The 24,255-nt window shown below is 33.4% G+C and overlaps 1 protein-coding gene across 1 annotated transcript in view; it reads right to left on the minus strand.

Moving 5' to 3' along the window:
* Positions 1-9,740: 9,740 nt before the first annotated feature.
* The window catches only part of LOC150095279 (lysosomal cobalamin transport escort protein LMBD1-like), a 259,870-nt gene continuing 245,355 nt past the window's right edge, over positions 9,741-24,255 (minus strand). The window contains exons 14-15 of the mRNA XM_090410049.1: positions 23,444-23,547; positions 9,741-12,292 (exon numbers count right to left, since the gene is read on the minus strand). Coding sequence (XP_090266175.1) covers positions 12,179-12,292; positions 23,444-23,547 — 218 coding nt within the window. The 3' untranslated portion in view covers positions 9,741-12,178. The remainder of the gene's footprint in view (positions 12,293-23,443; positions 23,548-24,255) is intronic.

Consider the following 24,255-nt stretch of genomic DNA (forward strand, 5'->3'; position numbering starts at 1 on the left):
TCTTTGCCTGGAGAGTGGAATGCATTGCCTGAGTCTGTTGTGAATGTAGACACTTTGAATCAGTTTTAGGCATGGTTAGATGAGCTCTGTGTGTGATAATGTGTACCTCCTGTGATGAGATGTTAATAATAATAATTACATAGATACTAAGAGTAGAATTATTAAATTTAGTGACAAGGAATATTTTAGAACAATACACCATTTATAAATATACAGAGGAAAGACTGTCAGCCATCCAATGTTTCTAACTTTTTCGCCTGCATAACTAACATAGCTAAATGATTTATTTATGTCAGTTATATATGATTGCTTATAAATGTTAAACTATTAGATGCATTTACAAGAGGGAGAACATTATTTTAAAACAAACAATAACAAAACAAAAAAATAGACAGCGATTCACTACACAATGTTAGTCTGGAATCTAATGTATCATATGACCAGGGTACACCTGTAACAACAATTTGGCTTTGTGAATGGGTAAATTTTTAAATTATAATACCATAGACTGGAATGAAGAGCAATTGGGAGAGTAATGAAGGGTCAAGCAGATGTTATGTGCAGGCCATAACAGCTGCTTGACTCTGGATGGATTGTATGAATAGACCTCTGTGAGGAAAGGATATATGTGGAACTACAAGGCCAGTGATAAGAGAAGTTTAGGAGACAGCTTTGAGCTATAGCATGGAAGAAAATACATGCTGTTTGGGAGCTGATCAAGAGATATTTAATAACATCAATATGTGAATGTATTTCAAACATAAAAAGGCTGGGTAAGGTGTCAGATGGATGAATGAAAGTATTAAGCAAGAGGTCTGGAAGAAGGTATGAAGATGAATAATGATAATAATCAGTTGCATGAGGAACATAAAGAGCAGGACAGTAAGGCAACTCATTTGGTAAGAACAATGACAACTGTGTATTTGCAGAAATTCCTAGAGGGTTCATTACGTGGCAATTAGAAGGAAGGAATGATTTATGGTAACATGATGTTAATGGATTAGGATGGTAAACTGGCAACCAGTGAAGAGAACAGTTCAGGCATTCAGTGAAAAATTCGTCAGGATATTCGTTCATCCTCATCAATGTGAAAACATAAGAAGCTCAAGTAAGAGGATGGCTTAATTGTGAGCAAGCAGGAGGTATATGAGGAATTAAATAAGCAACAGAATTTCGCCACGAGTCATAGGGGACTGTTCCAGGCAGTTGTAGTAGCTTGGCATGCCTGTTTAATAAAGTCTTGCAACAGTACTGATCGCAAGGAAATGAAAAAAAGGTAAAATTGTTCTACTTTGCAAAATTAGTGATAAGGCTATCACCAACATATATATACGCAGTTGACCCTTGAACAATGTGGAAATTAGGTGCACTGATTCCCCCCCCCCTGCATTGTTCAAAAATCTGTATATAACTTTTGAGCAAGGGCAGCTCTTGCATAGGCACTGCAGCACCCCCAATTTTTTTGGATATATAAATATATGTATTAATTTATTTGTATTTGCTTGTAATATTTAATTTTATCATCAACAATCCTATACAATTCTCTTATTTTGTATAAAAAATAATAAAAATCCATCTTGTAGCACTTAGGAGGGCGAAGGACGCTAGCAACACAGTGTCATAGTGCATAGCAATATGACACTGTTTACTACAGTGTCATAATGAGATGCGAGCTATTAGCGTAATGCACTTCCACTATTGTTTATATGCAGTTTGCGTTCGTAGTGCTTATCGTGTTTACTCCGTCTCTTTAAATATTTGGACATTGCAATTAAAGACATAACATTTGTTATAAAGTTTTTATTTTAGAACATTATTACAGTTATGATAATGGATTTTATTTTTAAGTAATTTTGAATTATGCCAAACTGTATAATTTTATCGATAATAAACAATATTTTTTCATGTTTAATTTTTAAAAAAATCTTTACCATAAATTTTGATATTTTATCCAAACACGTATACACTGCACTTAGTGTGTATGTATATTTCGAAAGTTGCAGCGCCGCCACTGTTTTGAGTCCCCAAAAACTTAACTACTACTAGCCTACTGTTGACCGGAAGCCTTACTGATAACATAAGCAGTCGATTAACACATATTTTGTATGGTATATACTATATTCTTACAATAGAGTAAGCTAGAGAAAAGAAAATATTATTAAAGAAAATCATAAGGAAGTAAAAATACATTTGCAGTACTGTATTTATCGATACCATAAATTTACATCATCTGTTTACAAGATGAATCTTATGTCTGTTAGTACCTACATCAGTATTGTCTTATATGATAGAAGACACTGTAGATGTTTACGTATTACTAACACTCATTATCATCAAATTCCTGCCATGTACCACCCAGGGGCTTACAGGATATGATAGTACTACATGAAAAATTTACATTATTACTAACTTCCTATCTACAATTTTCCTCCAAATAAGTCTGTTACTTGTCAAGGTTCCAACATTATCAGATTTTATATTTCTATTATCAAAAGCTCTTTGTACAGTATCAATCCACCTATATCTTGGTCTTCCTCTGGGTTGTTTTCCTGCCCACCTGGCAGAGAACACTTGTTTTGCTAATCTTTCCTCACCCATTCTATTTAAGTGACCATACCACCTAAGATTAGCTCTGATAATGCATTCCTGGATGCTGACAATGTCACGATCTTTCCTAATATATCCTCATTTTTAATATAATATTGCCATTGATGCCATCTGTTCACACCTCTAAACTTTCTCAGGACTCTCATATCTGCAGTTTCTAGTCTTTGGTCAAGTGTTTTACCTCTGAACCAGCTCTCAGATCCCTAAGTTAAAACTGGTTTGAACACTGTCTTGTACACAGCTAATTTAGTATTCCGACTAATTTCTCTCTTATTCCATATGAATTTATTCAACTGACTTCCTACCATACCAGCTTTGTTGACTCTGTTGTCTATTTCCATATTTAATTTACCATCTTCACTAAAAATCATGCCTAAGTAGCTGAAATGTTTTATTTGTTCCACAGGTTCTCCGTTCACAATGCAGTTGACATTTTCAACGATTCTGCCTATTTTCATTGTCTTTTTATTGCTGACCTTCATACCATATCTATTACAACAGTTATTCAATTTAGTTAGGTATGCAAACTTATAGCAGATTTATTTAGAAGCATCGTCTGCATAAAGCAAAGAGCTGACATTAACATCTCCAATTTTGATATCATGTTTAATACCACTTTCCTTCATGATGTGAACCATTTAGATAACGAATAACAGAAAGGATAATGTACATCCTTGTCTCATACCAGATTTAACATTAAACCATCTTCCTGTACTTCCTTCAATTCTAACTGCTGACTTACAACTCAAATACAAACTAAGTATTGCTTGATATAATGCCCCATTCACACCATATAACTGTAACGTATTGAATAGCTTTTCTCTTGGCACCTTGTCATATGCCTTTTCCAGATCGACAAAATTTAAATACAGATCTTTGTTATATTCCCATGCTTTCTCAACTATCTGCCGTAAAGTGAATATCTGATCCTGACAGCCTTTATTTGGCCTGAATCCAACTTGTTCTTCACCAAGCGTTTCTCAAGTATACTTGCATATATCTTACCAGGAACACTGAGTAGGTAAATACCTCTGTAATTCTCACATTGTTTTATTTACCTTTTTATATATGGGTACTATGAGAGCTCTACTCCAATCATCGGGAATTCGTCCCTCTATCCAAACCTTCTGAACTATGCAGTGCAAGACTTTTATACCACCATATTTCAGCATTTCTGGGCGAATATATCATCTACTCCTGCTGCCTTTCCACATTTTAAGCCTTTCATGGCTTTTTCTACTTCATGTATGGATATGTATTCTTGAATGCATGCCTGGTCAGTGTTTTTTACCACTGCTTGTTTCACTTAGCAGTTTATCAAAGTAATTACTCCATACTTCAAGGATATCTTTTTCTCCTGTTTTCTTGTCACCTTTATCATCTCTAACTCCTTTTACAGCATGCTTTCCTCCATTTCTAAGCTTCTTCAACAACCTCCAGAATATTTTGCCACCTTCTTGATATTTATTTTCTATGTTCTTGCCAAAGTCCTCCCATGACTTTTGTTTAGCCAGTTTTACACAGTGTTTAGCTTTCTTACATTTGTCTCTGTATTCTCTAAGAGCACAAACTGACTTATTTGCCAGGAACTTTTGATATGCTTTCTTCTTTTCCTTCACTGCTTCTTTAACTTCCTGTGTCCACCATGGAGTTCTGATTTTTCTATCCTTGCAGACAACCTCACCACATGCCTCTCTGGCAGAATCAATCAATGTTTTCTTCAAGACTTGCCACCGTCTCCAAGGTTTGGTTCCTGTTCTCAAACTCTTATTTTTTTTTCAATAATCTTTGTATATTTTAGTCTACAGTTCACATCTGAGAACTGTCAACTTTTATTCTCTTTAAAACTTTCTTACATATTATTCTTTTCAATATGAAATTCAATTTTATCCTGCTCAAGACTAAATAGTGATCACTTCCAATTTCAAATCCTCTGTACACTCTGGTGTCCTGCACCAGGGAGAAAACATCACTATCAACAATAACATAGTCAATGAGACTTTTCTTATTCCTTGCCTCTTCTCTCCATGTGAATTTGTGCACATTTTTATGTTGGAACATGGTGTTAGTAATAACCAGTCCATGTCCTGAACAGAAATTGAACAAGTATTTGTCATTATTATTAGCTTTGCTCTTTTCTCCAAATTTTCCCAAAATATTTTTGTATGTCTCACAATCATTTCCTACTCTGCTATTTAGATCACTAACAAGGACCAACTTTTCCTTTTTCATTGCGTCAGTTGCTTTTTCTAAAGTGTCAAAAATTTTCTACACTTCTACCTCAGTAGAACCTTCTGTGGGACCATAGGCACAAATAAGTCTCATTGTCCAATTCCCGATTCTGATATTTGCCCACATCACTACTTGAGACTGCCTGCCATTCAAGAAGATTAGCCTCGTATTTAGTGTTGAATACAATATCTACTCCTTCTTTTCCTTGATCGTCATTGCCTGAATATAACATTTTGTATTTATCGCTCAGAAAGATCTCACCAGTTTTGGTCTTTTTTGTTTCAGTCACCCCTATTATGTCGATCTGGTACTTATCTAATTCCTCCTCTAGCTCCATTTCTTTGCCATTCAGGCTTCTTATGTTGATAGTACTGATCTTTAACTCTGGTGATGTTGAGTTGGGGTTTGTTTTCAGATTTGTTCCAGTAGCTGACTTTTCGCTGTTCGCCCTGGTTCCCTGGCGAAAACAACGGGGACCTTGTTTAACTGGGTGACGCCCCAGCCGGCATGAAATTTTGTCATGTTATACCATCATTTTTTATTTTGGTTTAACCAATAAGAATACAATTTGGTCGGCTAAATCCCAAATTGCCAGCCCATCCTCATTCGTTCAGTATCAAAGTAGATACCCAACAGGGTGCACCACGAGAAGGTGAGGATTGGACATTAGTGGTGAGGTTGTCTGCAAGGATAGAAAAATCAGAACTCCATGGTGGACACAGGAAGTTAAAGAGGCAGTGAAGGAAAAGAAGAAAGCATATCAAAAGTTCCTGGCAAATAAGTCAGTTTGTGCTCTTAGAGAATACAGAGACAAATGTAAGAAAGCTAAACACTGTAAAACTGGCTAAACAGAAGTCATGGGAGGACTTTGGCAAGAACATAGAAAATACATATCAAGAAGGTGGCAAGGTATTCTGGAGGTTGTTGAAGAAGCTCAGAAATGGAGGAAAGAGGGCTATAAAAGGAATTAGCGATGACAAAGGTGACATGAAAACGGGAGAAAAAGATATCCTTGAAGTATGGAGTAATTACTTTGATAAACTGCTAAATGAAACAAACAGTGATGACAGCACAGTGATAAAAAACACTGAGTAGGCATGCAATCAGGAATACATATCCATGCTTGAAGTAGAAAAAGCCATCAAGGGTCTGAAATGTGGAAAGGCAGCTGGAATAGATGTTATCAGACCAGAAATGCTCAAGTACGGAGGTATAAAAGTTTTACAGTGGCTACACTGCATAGTTCAGAAGGCCTGGACAGAAAGACAAATTACAGATGATTGGAATAGAGCTCTCATAGTACTCATATATAAATAGCGAAATAAAACTGATTGTGAGAATTACAGAGGTATTTCCCTACTGACTGTTCCTGGTAAGATTTATGCCAGTATACTTGAGAAGGATTGTGGAAGAGAAGCTTGGTGAGGAACAAGCGCTGGATTCAGGCCAAATAGTGGCTGTCAGGATCAGATATTCACTTTACGACAAATAGTTAAAGTCATGGGAATATAACAAAGATCTGTATCCAAGTTTTGTAGATCTGGAAAAAGCAATGACAAGTGCCAAGAGAGAAGCTATTCAAAATGCTACAGTTGTATGGTGTCAGTAGATCATTATATTAAGCAATACTTAGTCTTTATTTGAGTTGTAAGTCAGCAGTTAGAATTGAAGGAAGTACAGGGAGATGGTTTAATGTTAAATCTGGTGTCAGACAAGGATGTTCATTATCTATATGGATTACATTATGAAGGAAAGTGGTATTAAACCTGATATCAAAATTGGAGATGTTAATGTCAGCTCCTTGCTTTATGCGGATGATATTATACTTCTAAATAAATCTGCTACAAGCCTGTAAGATTCCCTGACTAAATTGAATAACTGTTGTGATAGATATGGTATGAAGTTCAGCAATAACAAGACAAAGATAATGAAAATAGGTAGAAGCATTGAAAATATCAGCTGCATTGTGAATGGAGAACCTATAGAACAAGTAAAACATTTCAGCTTAGGCACGACTTTTAGTGAAGATGGTAAATTAAATATGGAAATAGATAACAGAATCAACAAAGTTGGTATGATAGGAAGTCAACTGAATAAATTCATATGGAATATGAGAGAAAATTGTCAGAACACTAAATTAGCTGTATACAAGACAGTGTTCAAACCAATTTTAACTTATGGATCTGAGAGCTGGGTCAGAAGTAAAACACTTGACCAAAGACTAGAGGCTGCAGATATGAGAGTCCTGAGAAAGATTAGAGGCATGAACAGATGGCATCAATGGCAATATCATATTAAAAACGAGGATATCAGGAAAGAAATTAGCATCATCAGCATCCAGGAATGCATTAGCTGAGCTAATCTCAGGTGGTATGGTCACTTAAACAGAATGGGTGAGGAAAGCTTAGCAAAACAAGTGATCTCTGCCAGGTTGGCAGGAAAAAAGACCCAGAGGAAGACCAAGATATAAGTGGATTGTTATGGTAAAAAGTGTCTTAGAAGATAGATATATAAATATAAGATCTGACAATGTTGTAGCTTTGACAGGTAACAGATTGATTTGGCAGAAAATTGTAGGTAGGAAGTTAGTAATAGTGTAGTATTATCATATCCTGTACACTCCTTGAGGGTAATTGTCAGGAATTTGATGATTTAAAAAAAAAAAAAAAAGTTTAATATTAATAAATATTCCCCCCCCCCACACACACACTCTAGTGTGAAATGTCTGAATTATAGGGAGGGAAAGATGGGAATGAGGGACAATAATAGTTTGAATATAATGAAACAGTGAAATTCAGAATACATTAGATATGCCTCAAGAGAAGGAAAAAAACTACACATGGAAATTAAAGATTTTTTTTTTATGATAAGTCAGAACAGAGCTTTAAACCTTATTGTATTTATTGTATACAAGCAAACAAAGTGAAAAGTATATAAACAGAGATCAATGTAAAGGCTAAGAAATATATCCTGAACTCTGCAGATATACTTTTCAACCTTATATTCTTACATCAAACTTTTCAACAGAGAAAAAAGTAGTAACAGTGAAGTATTCAGAGGACAGCACCCACAGAATTGGTTGAATATCATGGACAAAAAAAAATTAAAGAAATCACTCTCCCAATCAATAAAATATTGTAAAGAGGAAAGATGTCAAATTAGTGGACTAGTGTGAGGTAATTTATTCTATTCATAAGAGAAGACAAACCTACCAGAACTACAGAGGAATCATGCTGTTTAATATAAAGTGCAAGGTTTTTACTGAAATCTTTTACTATCAGACCATCCTTATTGTGGCCCAGACGATCACTCATATTGTGAATGATTGCCCAAGGTACCAATTTCAGGGTGGTGGCTTCCAGGACATCAACGTGGTGACAGATGAGGCCCTGGATTGGCTTTCTTGTCTGGACATTTACCTGTAGCTGCTTTTGCCATAAGAATAAATAAATAAACTGAAATCTTAGCTTTAAACCATGCATTATATTCAGGTGAAATATTAAAGGGAAACCAATATGCTTATAGAAGGAAAAGATGAACTATAGCAACATATTTGAATAATAATGACATGGTGTAATATAGTACCAATTTACTGAATAGAAACAAGCTTATGACAGCAATGAGAGAAAAGCCATACAATTTTGCAAGACAGCTATAATCAGTATCAATACAGATATTTCGGTATTCTTTCAAAACTGGTAAAGTAAAAGATAAACTCTCAGTAACATTGCATAAGAGCTCATTCATAAATTACAAAATGCTTCTGCCTTCCTTTCTTGAGGGTATTAGTACATAAATTATAGATGACCTGTAAAGTTCTAAATATAATTATTTTTTGTAAGGAAATATAGTTGACTAACTGCAGCAAAAACTATGCCAAACTCTCTCTCTCTCTCTCTCTCTAGGGAATTTAAAAGTACATAGACAGCCTCCCACAAGAATGTAACCAAAATATACTGCTGTTCAATAAATGTTTTGGAAAAGCAATTAGGAAGACTGAATTCAAGAGAGCAATTAAGAAAGCAATACAGTATTTGAACTGTGACAATGTGGGCTCAATAAATGAAACAAATGGATAAACTTTTGTTCAAATTTAATTTAGTTATTAACAGAAAAAAAAAAAAGAGCAATGTAAAAAGGGTAAGATTCTACAAGAAATCTACACTAAGAAGTAGGTTTAGGTTTATAAAGATTTATAAGGTATAACAGATCTTATCACATCTTCCATTAGTCACCATTGTAAGACAATAGCTAAGATGTACTATGATATAATAAAACATCAAATAATAATCAAAATTTTTAAAAAAATATTTTCTCATTGTTAATATTTTTTGGGAAGGTCTATTAAGATGTACTGTGACTTGAACATCAAATAATTATTTTTCACTGCTAATATTTTTTGGAAAGGTGGCTAGATGAATTTTTTACTCGAAGAAGGTACTAGTAATGCAATTTTGGTTCACTTTGAATTTGCTTTGACATATGATCTTAAATAAGACATCATAATAACTTTTTTTAATAAAATCAACTTAAAATTGTTCTTTAACTTCTGCTTTTTTGTAGATTCATATTTAAATAAGACCTTCTAAGATAATATGAACATATTGGGTAAATTAGACCACAAACATATCTTTCACATTTTCAGGAAAAAACTCTATAGCAATAAAAAGATAATCTGGAGAATAGATTTTACATCCTGAATTTTTTATTTTTTTTAGAATGAAAAATGTGATAGATAGACAGATAAATAAAGAATAACATTATTTTCAAAGTTATTACATGAGTAGTTACATTGCCTATTTCACTCTTTTTTAGATTAAAAGTAGATAATTTATTCTTTACCTACAGCTGTTTCATTTTATTACAAATGAGCTACTCAGTGGAGAAGCAGAAAATCAAAATCACACAAAACTAGTTTATTAACACATATAAAACATACATAAACTGCACAGAGCTAACATTAATGAAAAGATTAATAATTTATTTTAATTAAGGAAACAATTCTTATCAATTCTAAATTGTATTTATTATGTCTATCAATTAGCTTCAAGTCCATATCAGCCATGGTACTTTGAGTAAATAGTATATTAGAGGAATAAATGGACATTTAACATGAAACACAAGCTACATTGAGTAATACTTAAAATGTTAAAAATATATACATTAAACTAAACATTTTCCAACTTGTACTAAAAAAAATAATAAATTAAAGTCTATACAGATTATTGAGACCTCGTTACAATTTTCCATAACAAACATGAATCTTTAGTTCTTAATATAATATAAAGCTACCAGTTTATTTCAAACTATTCATATGTTTTGCTTAATGATCTTAAGCACTTTCATGGTTTTTCAGAAAAATTGCACACTGCATTATGACATCATGCAACTGACAGCATGGGTCAACCAACAGTTTGTGGATTTGAATTCCACAGTAGAATGGATGTCTGTGAAACAATGTAGGTCAAAAAATATTGTTTGGTCTCTGGAGCAAGGTTTCTAGATTTTCCAACCAACACTACTACATGTAACCATACAACCTTTGTGTGGATATGATAGATATATAAGATCATTTCAACGGTATGTTATAATAAATTATCTTTAGAATAGCATTGTAATATCGTACCAATTATTCATCATAACAATCTACTGAATTGTTCTATAGAATTAATTACATAACCATTATCATTTATGTAGTGAGAATGAGATTTTATATTACTTGGTGCTTAAAATATCTCCATTCCTGCTGTAAAAACCTGACATTAATTTTTTTTAAATTACTCAGTAGATTCATATATTTGATCGTTTTTTTTTACTAAACATTATAACTATCCAATTTGAATAAAAGCAATTGTGTTGTTCAGAGAGAGAGAGGAGGAAAATAATAAAATGATTTCTCACTTTAATTTAAAATAAAAAGAATGATCATTAAAAGTACAAATGAAATGTAGAGTTAAAAATTCTCTAGTGTATTTATAACATAATATATAATAACTATCTAATTCTACATTCACTAATAAACACTACCAATACAATAATAATTACACAAAAAGATGAGTTTCAACTGCACACATCACTGTAAACTATTAAACATCTATAAATGAAAACTTTAACATAAGTTTTTGTTCAAGCATTTACAGGATTTTGAAAATAATTAAACATTAATTTTATTACAAATGAAAGTTTAACAATTGAACAGTAGTACTGTTTGTCAAATTAAAACTTTAAAAAAAAAATGTTTTTTTAAATTTTTCAATATAGGAAATGAGTGGAAGAGTTCTGTTTGGGTATAGATTTAAATAGAGGTCAAAAATGTTTATTTGCATTTGCTCTTTCAATAACTTAGTATATTACAGAAGGGAGAAAACAGATTTTTTTTTTTTTTCAGAATTAGAGTGAAAAAACTTCTTAGTTTTAATGTAGATCTAATTATGCAAGAAGTCCAGTGAAACTGGGTTTAAACTGCTCAAATGCCCACAGATATAAAGAATATTGAAGATACTAATTTCATGCACAGAGAAGTAATATCATATCATTAGTATATATCTTCTGAGAAGTTGATTGCAACTTATCAATGAGCAAAACAGCTGTGTTGTGTATGCACGCACATACACGTGATATTAAAGTAAAGTTTTTACGGGACTTGCTTACATTCTCCCCAAATGAACATTCAGAAATTAGAAATCCTTTTAATTTCAATATTAACAATGACTGGATTCTTTAGGGTTGTGCATGGCAAACTGAAATATAGAACAATCTTCATACACCAAATGTATTCCAAAATAGATATAATTTTTCTAATGCTTTTACATTAGAAACCAGTTATATTTCAGTGTATTTTATCATGTGTGTAATAAAATAAAAATAAATTCTCACTGTTCATTAATCTAAAATGGCTTTAAGGAAAAAGCAAACAAAGAAATAACCTGGTTATTATCATCTGTTAAATATACTAAGCCACAGTGAAAGACCTAATAAATATATCACACATTTAAAAGGTCTCACTTTAGCAGTAATCATTTCAATTTTTATAATAGCAATATCCATAACTTCATCATATATAAAGGGCAGTTTCTATTGTCCTATGCACTTTCACAGTGTTTCTAAAATTTTTTTCTGTTAATATTGTTTTTGTATTTGTGCTAATTTAATTTAAATGTAACTGCCACTTATCTTAAAATATATCAAATACATGAGAGTTATTTAATATGTTCATACAAAGGAAGTGGATTATTTATCTAATATATATATATATAATTTCAGCTATATACAAATGACAATTCAATGAAAGTTTCACTCTTTAGCAATGCTTTATATGATATTGTCCTGTGTTGCTGATTTATGGTTTAATTAACTCATCATCACTTTCCTCCAAATCATCATTATCTACCATACCATGAACAGAGGAGTAACGTCCACGGATCATAGATACAATAAAATAAAGTACTACAACCTGAAAAATAAGAGAAATCAGACTGTGGGTCTTTAATAATACTATTATTTATAAAATATCAATTTTTTTATGCTTTGAATATACAGCAGAATACTGAAAACCTATAATCTTCAGAAACAATATACTTTCTCCTTAAAGTACACATATAATATGCTTATTAGCAACACTATGTAATGGTGATGGTGTAGTGTTGTCCTGTTTTGCAAACCTGGATGTGGGTTCAAATCATGCATTGTGATGACTATTTGTAGAAGTCTATAGATTTGCACTATATATTTCCAATCTTTCAATGGTGGGATTACCATAAAAACATGCCATCCAGGTGGCAGAGATCACAAGTGAATGCAGATTTCTGTTTTCTAGTGAATTTCGATTCAATTTTTGTTTTGCTTTTTATCTTAAAAATTTATAAATTACTTCTGATTATTATCACAGAGTTATTAATGTCATTTATGGGAAAGGCCATTCAATATCTAAACATAAAGAAACATTAATTCTAAATTCCTGATTTCAACAATTATATAATGCTGTATGCTATCTAGAAAGGGAAATCTGGTTAAGAGATGATTCAATGCAGTCACTTTCTCAAAGATGTTCTGTTTCTGTCTAAAGGCTGAAACCGGTCTGGGTAGCGACTTCCCACCATAATGTTATAACAGCATACATTTCCTAGGAAATGTGTTTTTACATTATGGAAAATACCAAGAATAGCGATCAGAACCTTACCACCTTTGCTACGAGTTTTGATAAACACCTAAAACAAAAATGATATTAAAGCAACTGATATAACCACAAGAAAGAAAGAACATATCTTAAAACCCTTTAGCCTCATGTTTCATCAAACTGTAATAATTTGTTTTTTTCTTTTAGGAAATATATAGCATGTTCAGGTCGTCATAAAGTTCTTTATGCTGCAAGAAAAGTCTGCAACTGAGAATCACCAAATTTTGTGTGAGATTTTAGGGGGATTATGCTCAGCATATACAACAGTTACCAGATGGGTGGGGCAAATTTAAAACTGAATATCCTGAGACAACAGATGCCCCAGGTCAGAATGACCTTCCTCAGTGATCACACCAGAAAATATCAATGCAGTGCATGCTATGATCCTTGATGACAGTTGAATATGGCCAAAAAATGCTGCAAATACTTTGGGGATATCCAGGGGATGAGTTGGGGTCATTATCTACCAACATCTGAACATGCAGAAGTGGGTCCCTAAATGTTTGAAAGCCTACCAAAAGAGAGAACATGTGCTATCATCTCAAGGGATTTGGGGTCATTTTTGAAAACTCAGACACCAAGGTCCTCCACGGTCAAAGAGGTTCCAAACCTAAAAGTCAGTAAGGAAGGTTCCTGCCATTGTCTTTTGGGATATGGATGGTGTAATCCTTAGAAAGTACTTCAAAAAAAAAGGTGAAACTGTTACAGCAGCAGTTTATTTAATAGCTCTAAAGGAATTGAAGGAGGAACTGAAGGAAAATCACAACAGGAAGCTGAACAGAGGCATCACTTTTGCAGGACGGTGCACCTGCTCACACTAGAGCCCAACAGACAATACACAACCTGGGCTTTCAATGTCTGCCTCACCCAATCTGACCATTTCCTATTTGCAAATTTAATGAAATAAAACACTTGAAAGGAACAAATTTACCACAAATGATGAAGTCATATCTGCAGCTAAGGACTGGTTTGTGCAACAAGGAAGAGACTTTTCTCAGAGGATCGCAAATGATGCAGCAGCATTGTAACAAGTGTATAACACTTCATGGGGAATATGTAGAATAATGTGTAAGTTACATGATTCTACCTCAATTCAATCATGGTAATTATCTCAACTTTTCAGGTAAAAGTCGATGCAGCAAAAGTTCAGTAATTTAACATTGATTTCTACAGAGGCCGCTCATATTGTAAATAACTCTAAACTACTCATTGCTGAAAATTTGTAAACCCATGTGGGTATCTGAAAATGCAAAAATGCTTATAAATTGTAAGTTAAATTAGTTGTTAAGATTGTGCACTTTATTTAATTCTCAGAATGTAATTGTATAGATGATCTATTTTTGGAGTATTTATATCCCAAGCAAAAGGAATTACAGAGGATAATGTATGTGAAAGTGAACAATGGTTTGAAGGGCACGGCTGCTGACGTCAAAACGTTCACAGGATATTCAGGGATCTCTGACCCTGAAAGAAGGAACTCATGCTGCCCTGCAACGAAGGTCACGACGACTGACGTCAGCATGCATGTCGGACATTCGGGGGTCGCTGACCCTAGAACAGGGACCCGAAAAAAGAAGTATAGGGGGGCCTAGGAAGGAAGGCTCTCTCTAGCTCTCATTTTCGCATTCTTCTTACGACAGTCAGCAGCAGACCCGACTAGAGTTTGTCAGAACGCACCCATGGCTATGGGGAGTGATGGAGGAATTTGAGCGATGAATTGCAGTTAGGAGTTTGCTCAGTGCATCGGATGTAGGATGCCTTAGACAAACAGGAATCATTCTTCCTGCAAGTGAACCCACAAAGAAACTACTATCGAGCAGCATACAAGGAAGGCCTGCACAGAGGAACAAGACAGTCTGCAGAAACAGAGTAAGACCTCAAGGACTTGAAGAAAAGTATATGTTGCAATGGACTTGTGAATACATTTTCCAGTATTATCTGTAAAGTGCATAAGGAGAATTGTGATCTGATTGTAACATTCCTATATCATCTCCCTAAAAGTTCTCATATCTGAGATAACTTTTAGGGAGATAATATAGAAAAATTGAGATATCGTAGACCATGAGGTTTTTTCTCTCTATGTAAAGGATTGATTCTTTATTTGTTTAAGGTTATGAGTTAAGGTTAGAATAAGATTTAAAGAGAGACTGTATAAAGTGTATGGAATAGTGTCATTTGTTTTAAGTTGCAATAAACATTTTTTGTTTGTTAAAAGGAGACTTTCGCCTGATCTTTATTCAGTGCACTGTCTTGAAAAATAATTGAATCTGTGAATAAGGGGAACTAAGAAATAGCCTCGACTGTGAAATTTTAAGACTTATCCTATAGGTGTTATAGCTCATCTCCGATGCTTATTAATTAGGAACTTAGGTGGCGCAGTCACAAATCAAATAAATTTTCCTAAGTTCCTTTCAGCTTAAGAGATTGCTATCTGTACAGAATTGTCTAGTACTTAGGTCAATTCACTAACAGTATAACCTTATAGGAGCCTTATAGACTAACTGTGGGAAATAAGACAAGAGGTATCATAAGGGGTAGGATAACTTTAAGAAAGCCTTAAAGAACAAATAAGAGAAAATAAATAATACTAGTAAGAGTAGAAAAAGAGAATTAATATAAACAACGCAAACATTTACAATGTCACAACCAACCCCCGTATCCTCCACAAAACGTAATCAAATGCAAGGAGATGGAAGCCATCCTTTATAGGTAGATATATCCATGCATTTTCACATCATCATCCTCCTTCCTTCACAAAAAATAGGTATTATCAAAAGTTGTATATATCGAGCACAGACAATTTGTTCTTCTGAGTCTCTTCTATTAGAGTAATTAAATAAAATAAAACTTACTCTATTACTTAATGGATAAAGCGATACCCTGATACAGAAAATATTTGATAATTATCATCCCTCATCCAGACTGCAATCTAATGTTAAAAGAATCGGCATACACTGCCTTAAAGGAACATCTGAACAAATAGCAAGGGCCCTTCGCAGATATAATTTGTATACCACCTTCATACCAGCCTGGAAGTTGTCATCTTTCTTACCAATCTATCCAAGCTACATTGTCACCTCTATCCTTGTCTTGTGTTTATAAAATACCTGTTCTTATCATCTTTGCTACTTTGGACAGACTGGCCATTTTGCTACTATTAGAATTAAAGAACATCAAGATTTTTGGAATCTGAAGGTTCAGGCCTTGCTTCTCATGCTATCAACACTAGACAGTGTTCACTGGAACCATACCAAGATGCTACACTACTGTAGGTTCAAACTGATCATCTATTTTTTGAATTATGTGAAGTGCTATGCCACCATGATAATCTTAATCAGACAGACTGTATGCCTAAGTTTTGGGAAGTGATTGCTGTTAGTTGTATAATTACTGAATTAATATTAAAAAAAAATAAAAACATCTAATATTATTTCCTCCTACTGTACAGCTGTGATCGAGAGATGTGATATTATATTATATGCATGCTGTATAACTCGGTTTTGTATTCAGAATTTAAATATGTTGTTACCACTTCTGCCTTCTCCCTGAAAGAATCTCATGACATAGTGAACATAATAAATTTAGTTTAGTCCTTTATCCAAGTGTGAGCAAACAAAGTTTGCACCTGAAAATATCTTCAGGACTGGGGTAAGGTAGTATAACACTTGGCGACTTGTAGCAAAGGTGGACCAAGCTAACATCACTCCTATCTCAGCATCTCCCATAATGCAAAACACATCTCCTTGCGGATATGTATAATGTTATGCATTAAGGGAAGGGCCACTACCCAGACTAGTTTTGACCTTTATTGAGGTCTCTTCAGTAGGAGCCAAGCCCAGAAGTGGAGATACCAGGCAGAAGCAATGGCGAGGTCATCTTTACCTATAGGAGTTGCCAAAAGGTGTGCCACCTTTTTATTAAATTACTCTGGATTTAGAGAAAGATGTTGAAAGTTTATTTTTCACTTGGTTAGACTATAATAAATTTAGTTTAATCCTTTATCTAAGTGTGAGCAAACAAAGTTTGCACCTGAAAATATCTTTAGGACTGGGGTAAGGTAGTATAACACTGGGCAACTCATAGCAAAGGTGGACCAAGCTAACATCACGCCTGGTATCTCCACTTCTGGGCCTGGCTCCCACTGAAGAGACCTCAATAAAGGTCGAAACTAGTCTGGGTAGCGGCCCTTCCCTTAATGCATAACATTATACATATCTGCAAGGAGATGTGTTTTGCATTATGGGAGATACTGAGATAGGAGTGATGCTAGCTTGGTCTAGTCCACCTTTGCTATGAGTTGTCCATAGCAAAGGTGGACATCAAATTTGAGCATCTTTTGCTTTACACTGAAGTTAGATAGTTCTCAAATGGAAACTGTCTGCGACGCTTTAATGATCTCTAAGATATGTTTAGGAATTTCTTAATTCACGTGATGAGAACAAGTGTAATGTTCTAAAAAAAGAAAAAGATTCACATTGCATATCTTTCTGATATTTTCATCAAATTAAATGAGATTAACCTTAAATTGCAGGGAAGCAACATGAATCTTATTAAAGCAAAGGGAATTATAAATGTTTTTATCAGCAAATTAACATTCTACAAGCAGAGCATTGCAAGACAAGATTTTCTGTAGTTCCCAAGTGTACAAATAATAGATCATTTAATATTATGTACAGATTTAGATTGTTATTGTTCCCATCTTCTGACACTGAAAGAAGACTTGATGAGCTTAAAATACCCGATTGGGTCATGAATCCATTTCTTTCTGATGCCACTTCTGTGTGAAGAATTTATTGACTTAAAAAATTATTTTGAAGCTCAAGTACAATTTCAACTGCAATGCAAGTATCCTCAGCTTTGGCATGAAATAAAATTACTGCTCATTGCTTTTCCTTCTTCATACTTGGTCCAAAAGGGATTCCACATTGTGCTGCAATTATTAGCTAAGCAGTGAAATAGATTGCAAATAAGTGAAAGAGGAGACTTGAGACTTTGTTTGTTGAACATTGAACCTGATATTGAAAAATTAGCAGGATCTCATTGGGCTCAGGATGACCATTAATGATTGGCTTATTAAATACAGTAAGTTTACATCTTTTTTGAGTAAAAATTAATTTATCAGTCATTAATTTTTAATTAACTATCTTATTGAGTCATTAACTGAGTGTAAAATCGAGCAGGGGGTTCCAGGCAAAAAAACAGGTTAAGAACCACTGCTCTACAGAATCCTGAAGCAGATTTATTTAAGATGTCATCTGCATAGAGTAAAGAATTAGGCTTAATATCTCTTATTTGAATACCAGGTTTAATACCATTTTCCTTAATAATGCAGCCCACATACATTATGGACTTCATAAATTATAAATAACAGTGGAGATAGTTAAATCTGCACAATGGGTTTAACATGAAACCGTTTTTCTGTATAATCCTTCAATTCTAGCTGTGGATTAGTAATTCACATGAGATATGTATTGCACTGTATAAAGGATCATTATACCATGCAAGCTGAGTTTTTACAGTGTCTTTCTTTAGTACTTTATCATATGCTTTTACAAGATTATGAACATTGAATAGAGATTCTTATTTTATTTTGATGATTTCTAAGCAATCTGGTCTTGGTAATAACTCCTAATGAGGCCTAAATCCAGCTTGTTCTTAAGTAATTTTTTTTAGCTTTCCTTGATTATGCCTTTATAATCTTTTGTGGAATACTATGTAAAGAAATTGTTTTATTTCCTATTTATGAAGTGGGACAAATTTTATAATGACAGCTTCACTCCCATTACCTGGGATTTGACATTCAGGATTATTCAGTATAGCTATTGCAAAATTTTTATACCATCATATTTTAGGCCACCTATCATCTATACTGTCTTTCCACACCTCAAGCTTGATATGTAGTCCTGAGTACATTCCTTGTGGATAATTTCTACAACTGTTTATCATTTGATACCATACTAAAGTTTTCAAAGTAATTACTTCAGACATAAAAAAAATGAACATGAGGGTATTTTTGTATGTAACTTTTAGAATCTCTTTGATTCTATGATATTAATCTTCTATATTCTTTCCAAAATCTTCCCATGACTTCTGTTTAGCTTTTACACCTAACTTAGGTTTTCTAAATTTTTTCTGTATATATTCCAATAGAATATGTTAGCTCAGTACTTTTTATATAATTTATTGTTTCTTTGAATTTCTGTATTTGTTCACCACAAAGTTTTATTTTTCTGTCTTTGAAGACAATTTTTCATTTTTATCTTACTCAACACTAAGTGATGGTTACTTTAATTTTCATATCTACTCATCTGAACACTTCTGTTTATTGTACCAGTCTGAAAATGTTCATGTCAACAATAATATAAGTATAAAGACTTTTGTTTTGTTCTCCCACCCTCCCCAAGTGAATTTATGCAACATTTCTCATGTCGAAAAATGCTAATAGTAATGTGTAACCTACATCCCAAGCAGAAACCTAAAAGGTATTTACAATTATTTGCTCTGCTCTTTTCTCCAAATTTTCCCAGGACATTTCTGGTATTGATTTCCTACTCCGCTGTTTAAATCTTCCAACAAAAATAATATTAGCCTCAAAAATTCTTCTATTTCTTCCAGCAAGACTACAGGCGAAAAATAAGTTTTATTTCTCATTTTCAAATCTGCTCATATCACTGAACCTGAAATTGACTCCCATTCAGTGTTGAATACTATAGCTATTCCGCTATAAACTTTCAACCTATGGTATTTGTACGTGCTTCCCAAACTTCTAGATGTCAGGGTCCCCTTTGCAAAAATTAAAATATTTCACAGCCCCCCTCGAAAAAAAAAAAATCGCAATAGAGAGATATATTATTATAATATTTATTGTATTTATATTCAATACAAAACATACACAGCGAATATCGCAAAAATCAAATGCATATATTACATTTTTTGCCTCTTACTGTTTGGTTCTGAAGACAATGCGGGCTGTTCTGGTAAAATATGAAATACTGTCCTTTTTTTTTGAGTCTGTTTCTGCTTCTTCTGATTGTTCGCGGGAATTTTTTTATATTTTTTATCAGCCACTTATCCATCTCAGGGTTAAATTTTTTAACATAGAATAGATCAAATAATATCACCACTTAGCGATACTGGCACACCAGACTGATAACATGAAATTAGTGAATATTACCTAAATAAGGGAATCTCCGGACCAGGAACATTTTTCCCTTTACGGTAATTAAGCCTAACGCGGTATTAACAAAAGATCGCGCAACCGAAAGATAAAAGCATAGCTGACAATTGAGTTGAAATGCTAACTCTCTTCAACCGAATTCCATATGTGAAACTGCCATAACATTCATTATATATATATATTACTTAGTTTTAACACTTTTACGAATTTTAACACATTCAGTTGAATTTTATTGCTGCCTTGGGAAATCAAACTCACACACACATCTAATTAATAACAATAGTTTTTAGTTAGATACTGTGTTTGCCCATGCAACATATGGTTTTGTTTCAGTCTATATATACAGCATAGTTTCTGTATGAGGGGGAAATGTGATTCATTAATTAGTGTGTTTTTCTCCCAGTTGTCTCTAACTGCACTATTTGTTGAGAAATATATTACACAGACTCCTCATACCTTATTCACTGGCATAATAAAAGTACTTGTTTTTATTGCTTCTGCGGGAGGGCGTGTTGTTTACCACTGCAAGCGAGTTACTATTTCCCCACATGAACTTGTTTAAGCTTTTTTTTTTTTCATGTGTGAAGTATATGCGAAACTTTTATTGGTAACAGAAAACTAGCTCGGATGACAGTGATAATATAAAATGAGTTTTGATATGTATATAAAGTCAATATCAACAGTCCCTGATTATGAACGCGTGATGAAAGGGACAGGAAGATTTGGAGCTTCCCTGGAGAGCATTCGAAGTAAATACAAGTAACCACTGCTTTGAAATTAAACATATGAATAAGCAATATTTACTAATATTCATTAAGTGCCGAAATACACTGGAAGCAAAGTTTGTAAACCAACACCAATGTGTGAATTTTTCCATTAAAATATAAAAAATAGCAAAATAATAAAAGTTAAATACGTTTGTTTTAAAATAAAAAAATCTACTTAGTCTTAAAACATTTTAAATTTGTTTTCATTATTTCACGGCCCCCTCAACAAAACTTATGGCCTCCAAGAGGGCCGTGGCTCACAGTTTGGGAAGCGCTGCTTTAGAAGACCAGTTACCATTTTGGATCACTTGCTTCAAATCCTCTCCAACAGAGAGGATTTGAAGAGAAACTTAGATGACCAGATTCTTGTACAGTACAAATGTAGCCTTATTGAGATAAAAAAAAAAAAAAAAATTGAGTTATTTTGCCAACTCTTGCAAATAACTAGCCTTGTCAGTTTTGTGCATTCTAGTTCCATATACAGGGTGTTCGGGATAAATTTGACAGTTTCGTAAGGAAAAAGAAAATCTTCTTTGTATCTATTAAATTTAATGAATTGACAAAAAAACATTACAGGCAGAGTTAATTACAATACTATCAACAAGATTTACTCAACAAGATTTACTCAAAATAACCACCATTAGCATCGATCACAGCTTCAATTCTGCTTCGGAACCTCGAACAAGCTGATGCTACAGTCTCCCTGGGAAGGGCCGCAAAAACTGTTTTAATTTTATCCATTAACTGGGCTTTTGTATTACTGGAAGTGCGATTGGTGTCTTTTTCAACTGCGCCCCATACAAAATAATCCATGGGGTTAAGGTCTGGGGAGTTTGGAGGCCAAACATTTGGACTGGTGAAGTCGTAGAAATTTTCAGACAACCATTTTTGACTTTTCCCAGAGGTGTGGCAAGGGGCCGAATCCTGCTGCCATACATACGGCCTACCATTGGCTACCCTTGTTATCCAGGGCTTGACTACAGTTAGCAACTCCACGAACAAAGCCCGAATTCCAATGCCAGGGTTCTTCAACACCTGTTCCTGCAGATTTGCGAGGAATTCTGCTGTACGAACGCAATCAGATCGTCTGCTAGGGATCTTTCTTCTTGCTACATCCTCGTAGTCACCATTGCAAGTCTCTAGTTCATGCCTGATTGTTTTTACTGTATTCAGGGAGCATTGGGCAGCAGTCGTAATATCCTTATTTTGATGGCGGGCACGAATCATCATGATACAAGTTATTCTCTTCCATGATTCAGGTGGGTTCCAGCTATCCATCCTTTCTGACATCTTGTATATGAATGAAGAAGGGTCCAAACTTTTAAATGAAGAGAAGTGTGTGTTAATACATGTAACTTACGGAAAAATATAATTAATTATAAATATGTCAAATTTATCCCGAACACCCTGTATATAATATACAGTGTAATCTTTTTAATTCTAAAAGTGAACAAACTTTACACTTTTTACATTTATTTAAAATCTATTTAAATCATTTTGTATAATCTTTGCATCACTCTTATTAACTATGCTTTCCTCAGCAACCAACTAGATATTCTCCCCAAAATCATTCCCTACATCCTTAATGAACAAATTAAATAATACAAATGCAATGTCCTAAAGAACACTACTGGTCACCTAGATTCTACTTCATCACCTATTACTACTCTTTGATGTCTATCATCTAAGCTACCCTGTTTATCCATGTTTCATCAAACCACATTTGCACTATTTCAATAATAGAATTCTGCATTGTATTCTGTCATCTATGACAAGGCAAGCAGTATCATAGTGTAGCCATTTCTATTATTCAACTTGACTGTCACCTTACTGTTAAAAAGTAATTCTTAAGATAAAACCTACCTGTTTACAAAGCCATACTCTCTACCATGAAGTATCATATTCTTGTCCATTCAATTCTTGAATTCTGCCCTTAACCAACTTTTGATACTTTTTTTTTTTTTTTGCCACCAGTATTACTATACTAAAACAGCATCTTTTTATTCTAGCATCCTATGTATTTCATTCTATCCAGGATAATGATATCGAGTTATAAATCATTGCTATTATTTAATATTTTAAGTGTTTCTCACCTAGCACTGTCTGGTTGTAATATTTATTGGTCTATTGTTATGACTCATTTGTTCATAAAATTTAGCTATGAGAATAATGTGACAGGTTATATAAATGACTTCAGCAAATCAGTATTTGACGAAATCACTCTGAACTAGAAGAATATGATGTTATAATAAAAGATACTATATTAATAATAAGTGTTATTAACTTACAAACCAGCTGTGTGTGAGAGAGTGAGGAAAGAAGGGAAAGAATGAAATAAAATAAAACTACTAATAATAATTAAGCCATTGTTAAAATTAATTAATATGAATAGAAATTAAACAAATCTTATTATCACAGACATATGTTGAAAAAATAAAGGAATTCATTAGCCACTAATTATAGTATTAAAATTCCATTACTTACCCCTAAGAATACCCATGATGCCCAATAATAAGCACTTCCAAAAAACCAAGCCTTGTAGAAAAAACGAAGGAGAAGAGAGCTACCTCTTGTCATTAAACATTCATCTGTAAATAGTACACTGAGAATTAAGTAATGAGTTAAATAATTACAAAACAAGTTCTAAACTCACTGCATATTAATTAATTTCTCTTTCATCTTTAAATAATTTATGCCTAAAAATATAACACTGGCATTTGTATGATTATTTAATATATTTTTTTTTTATAAATTATCGAGTTTTAAAAATGCCTATTTTTTTTTTTTTTTTTTTCATTTCGCTTGATAAAATTGTTTTCCACAAAATAAGTGAAATCACATTCAAAAGTATTTTTCCCCCACATTCTTATAATATTTAATGTAATAAGAGTATATTAAACATGCCAAAACTGACTGTTAAATGATTCATTAACATAGAGGTAAATCAGCTAAGTTTTCAATGCAGTTAGTAATGCCTTAAAGATCAAAATTCATCATCATCAGATTCCTGACACATACCCTAAGGGAATGTACAGGATCTTATGATACTACATGAAAAGTTACAAATTATGAACTTCCTCTCAAATTTTCCTCCAGATTAGTCTGTTATCTTTCAACATTCCAATATTATCAGATCTTATATTTCTGTCTTTTAAGGCACTTTCTACTGCATCAATCAATACTTCTGGGTCTGTTTCCTGGCAAATCCTTCCTCTCCCATTCCGCTTAAGTGGTCATACCACTTGAGATTAGCTTTGCTAACAATGTCAAGGTCTTTCCTAATATCCTTATTTTTG

Source organism: Typopeltis vanoorti, chromosome 20 (genome assembly GCF_054136105.1).
Source record: "Typopeltis vanoorti isolate ZY-2024b chromosome 20, IOZ_Tvanoo_1.0, whole genome shotgun sequence".
NCBI lineage: Eukaryota > Metazoa > Arthropoda > Arachnida > Uropygi > Thelyphonidae > Typopeltis > Typopeltis vanoorti.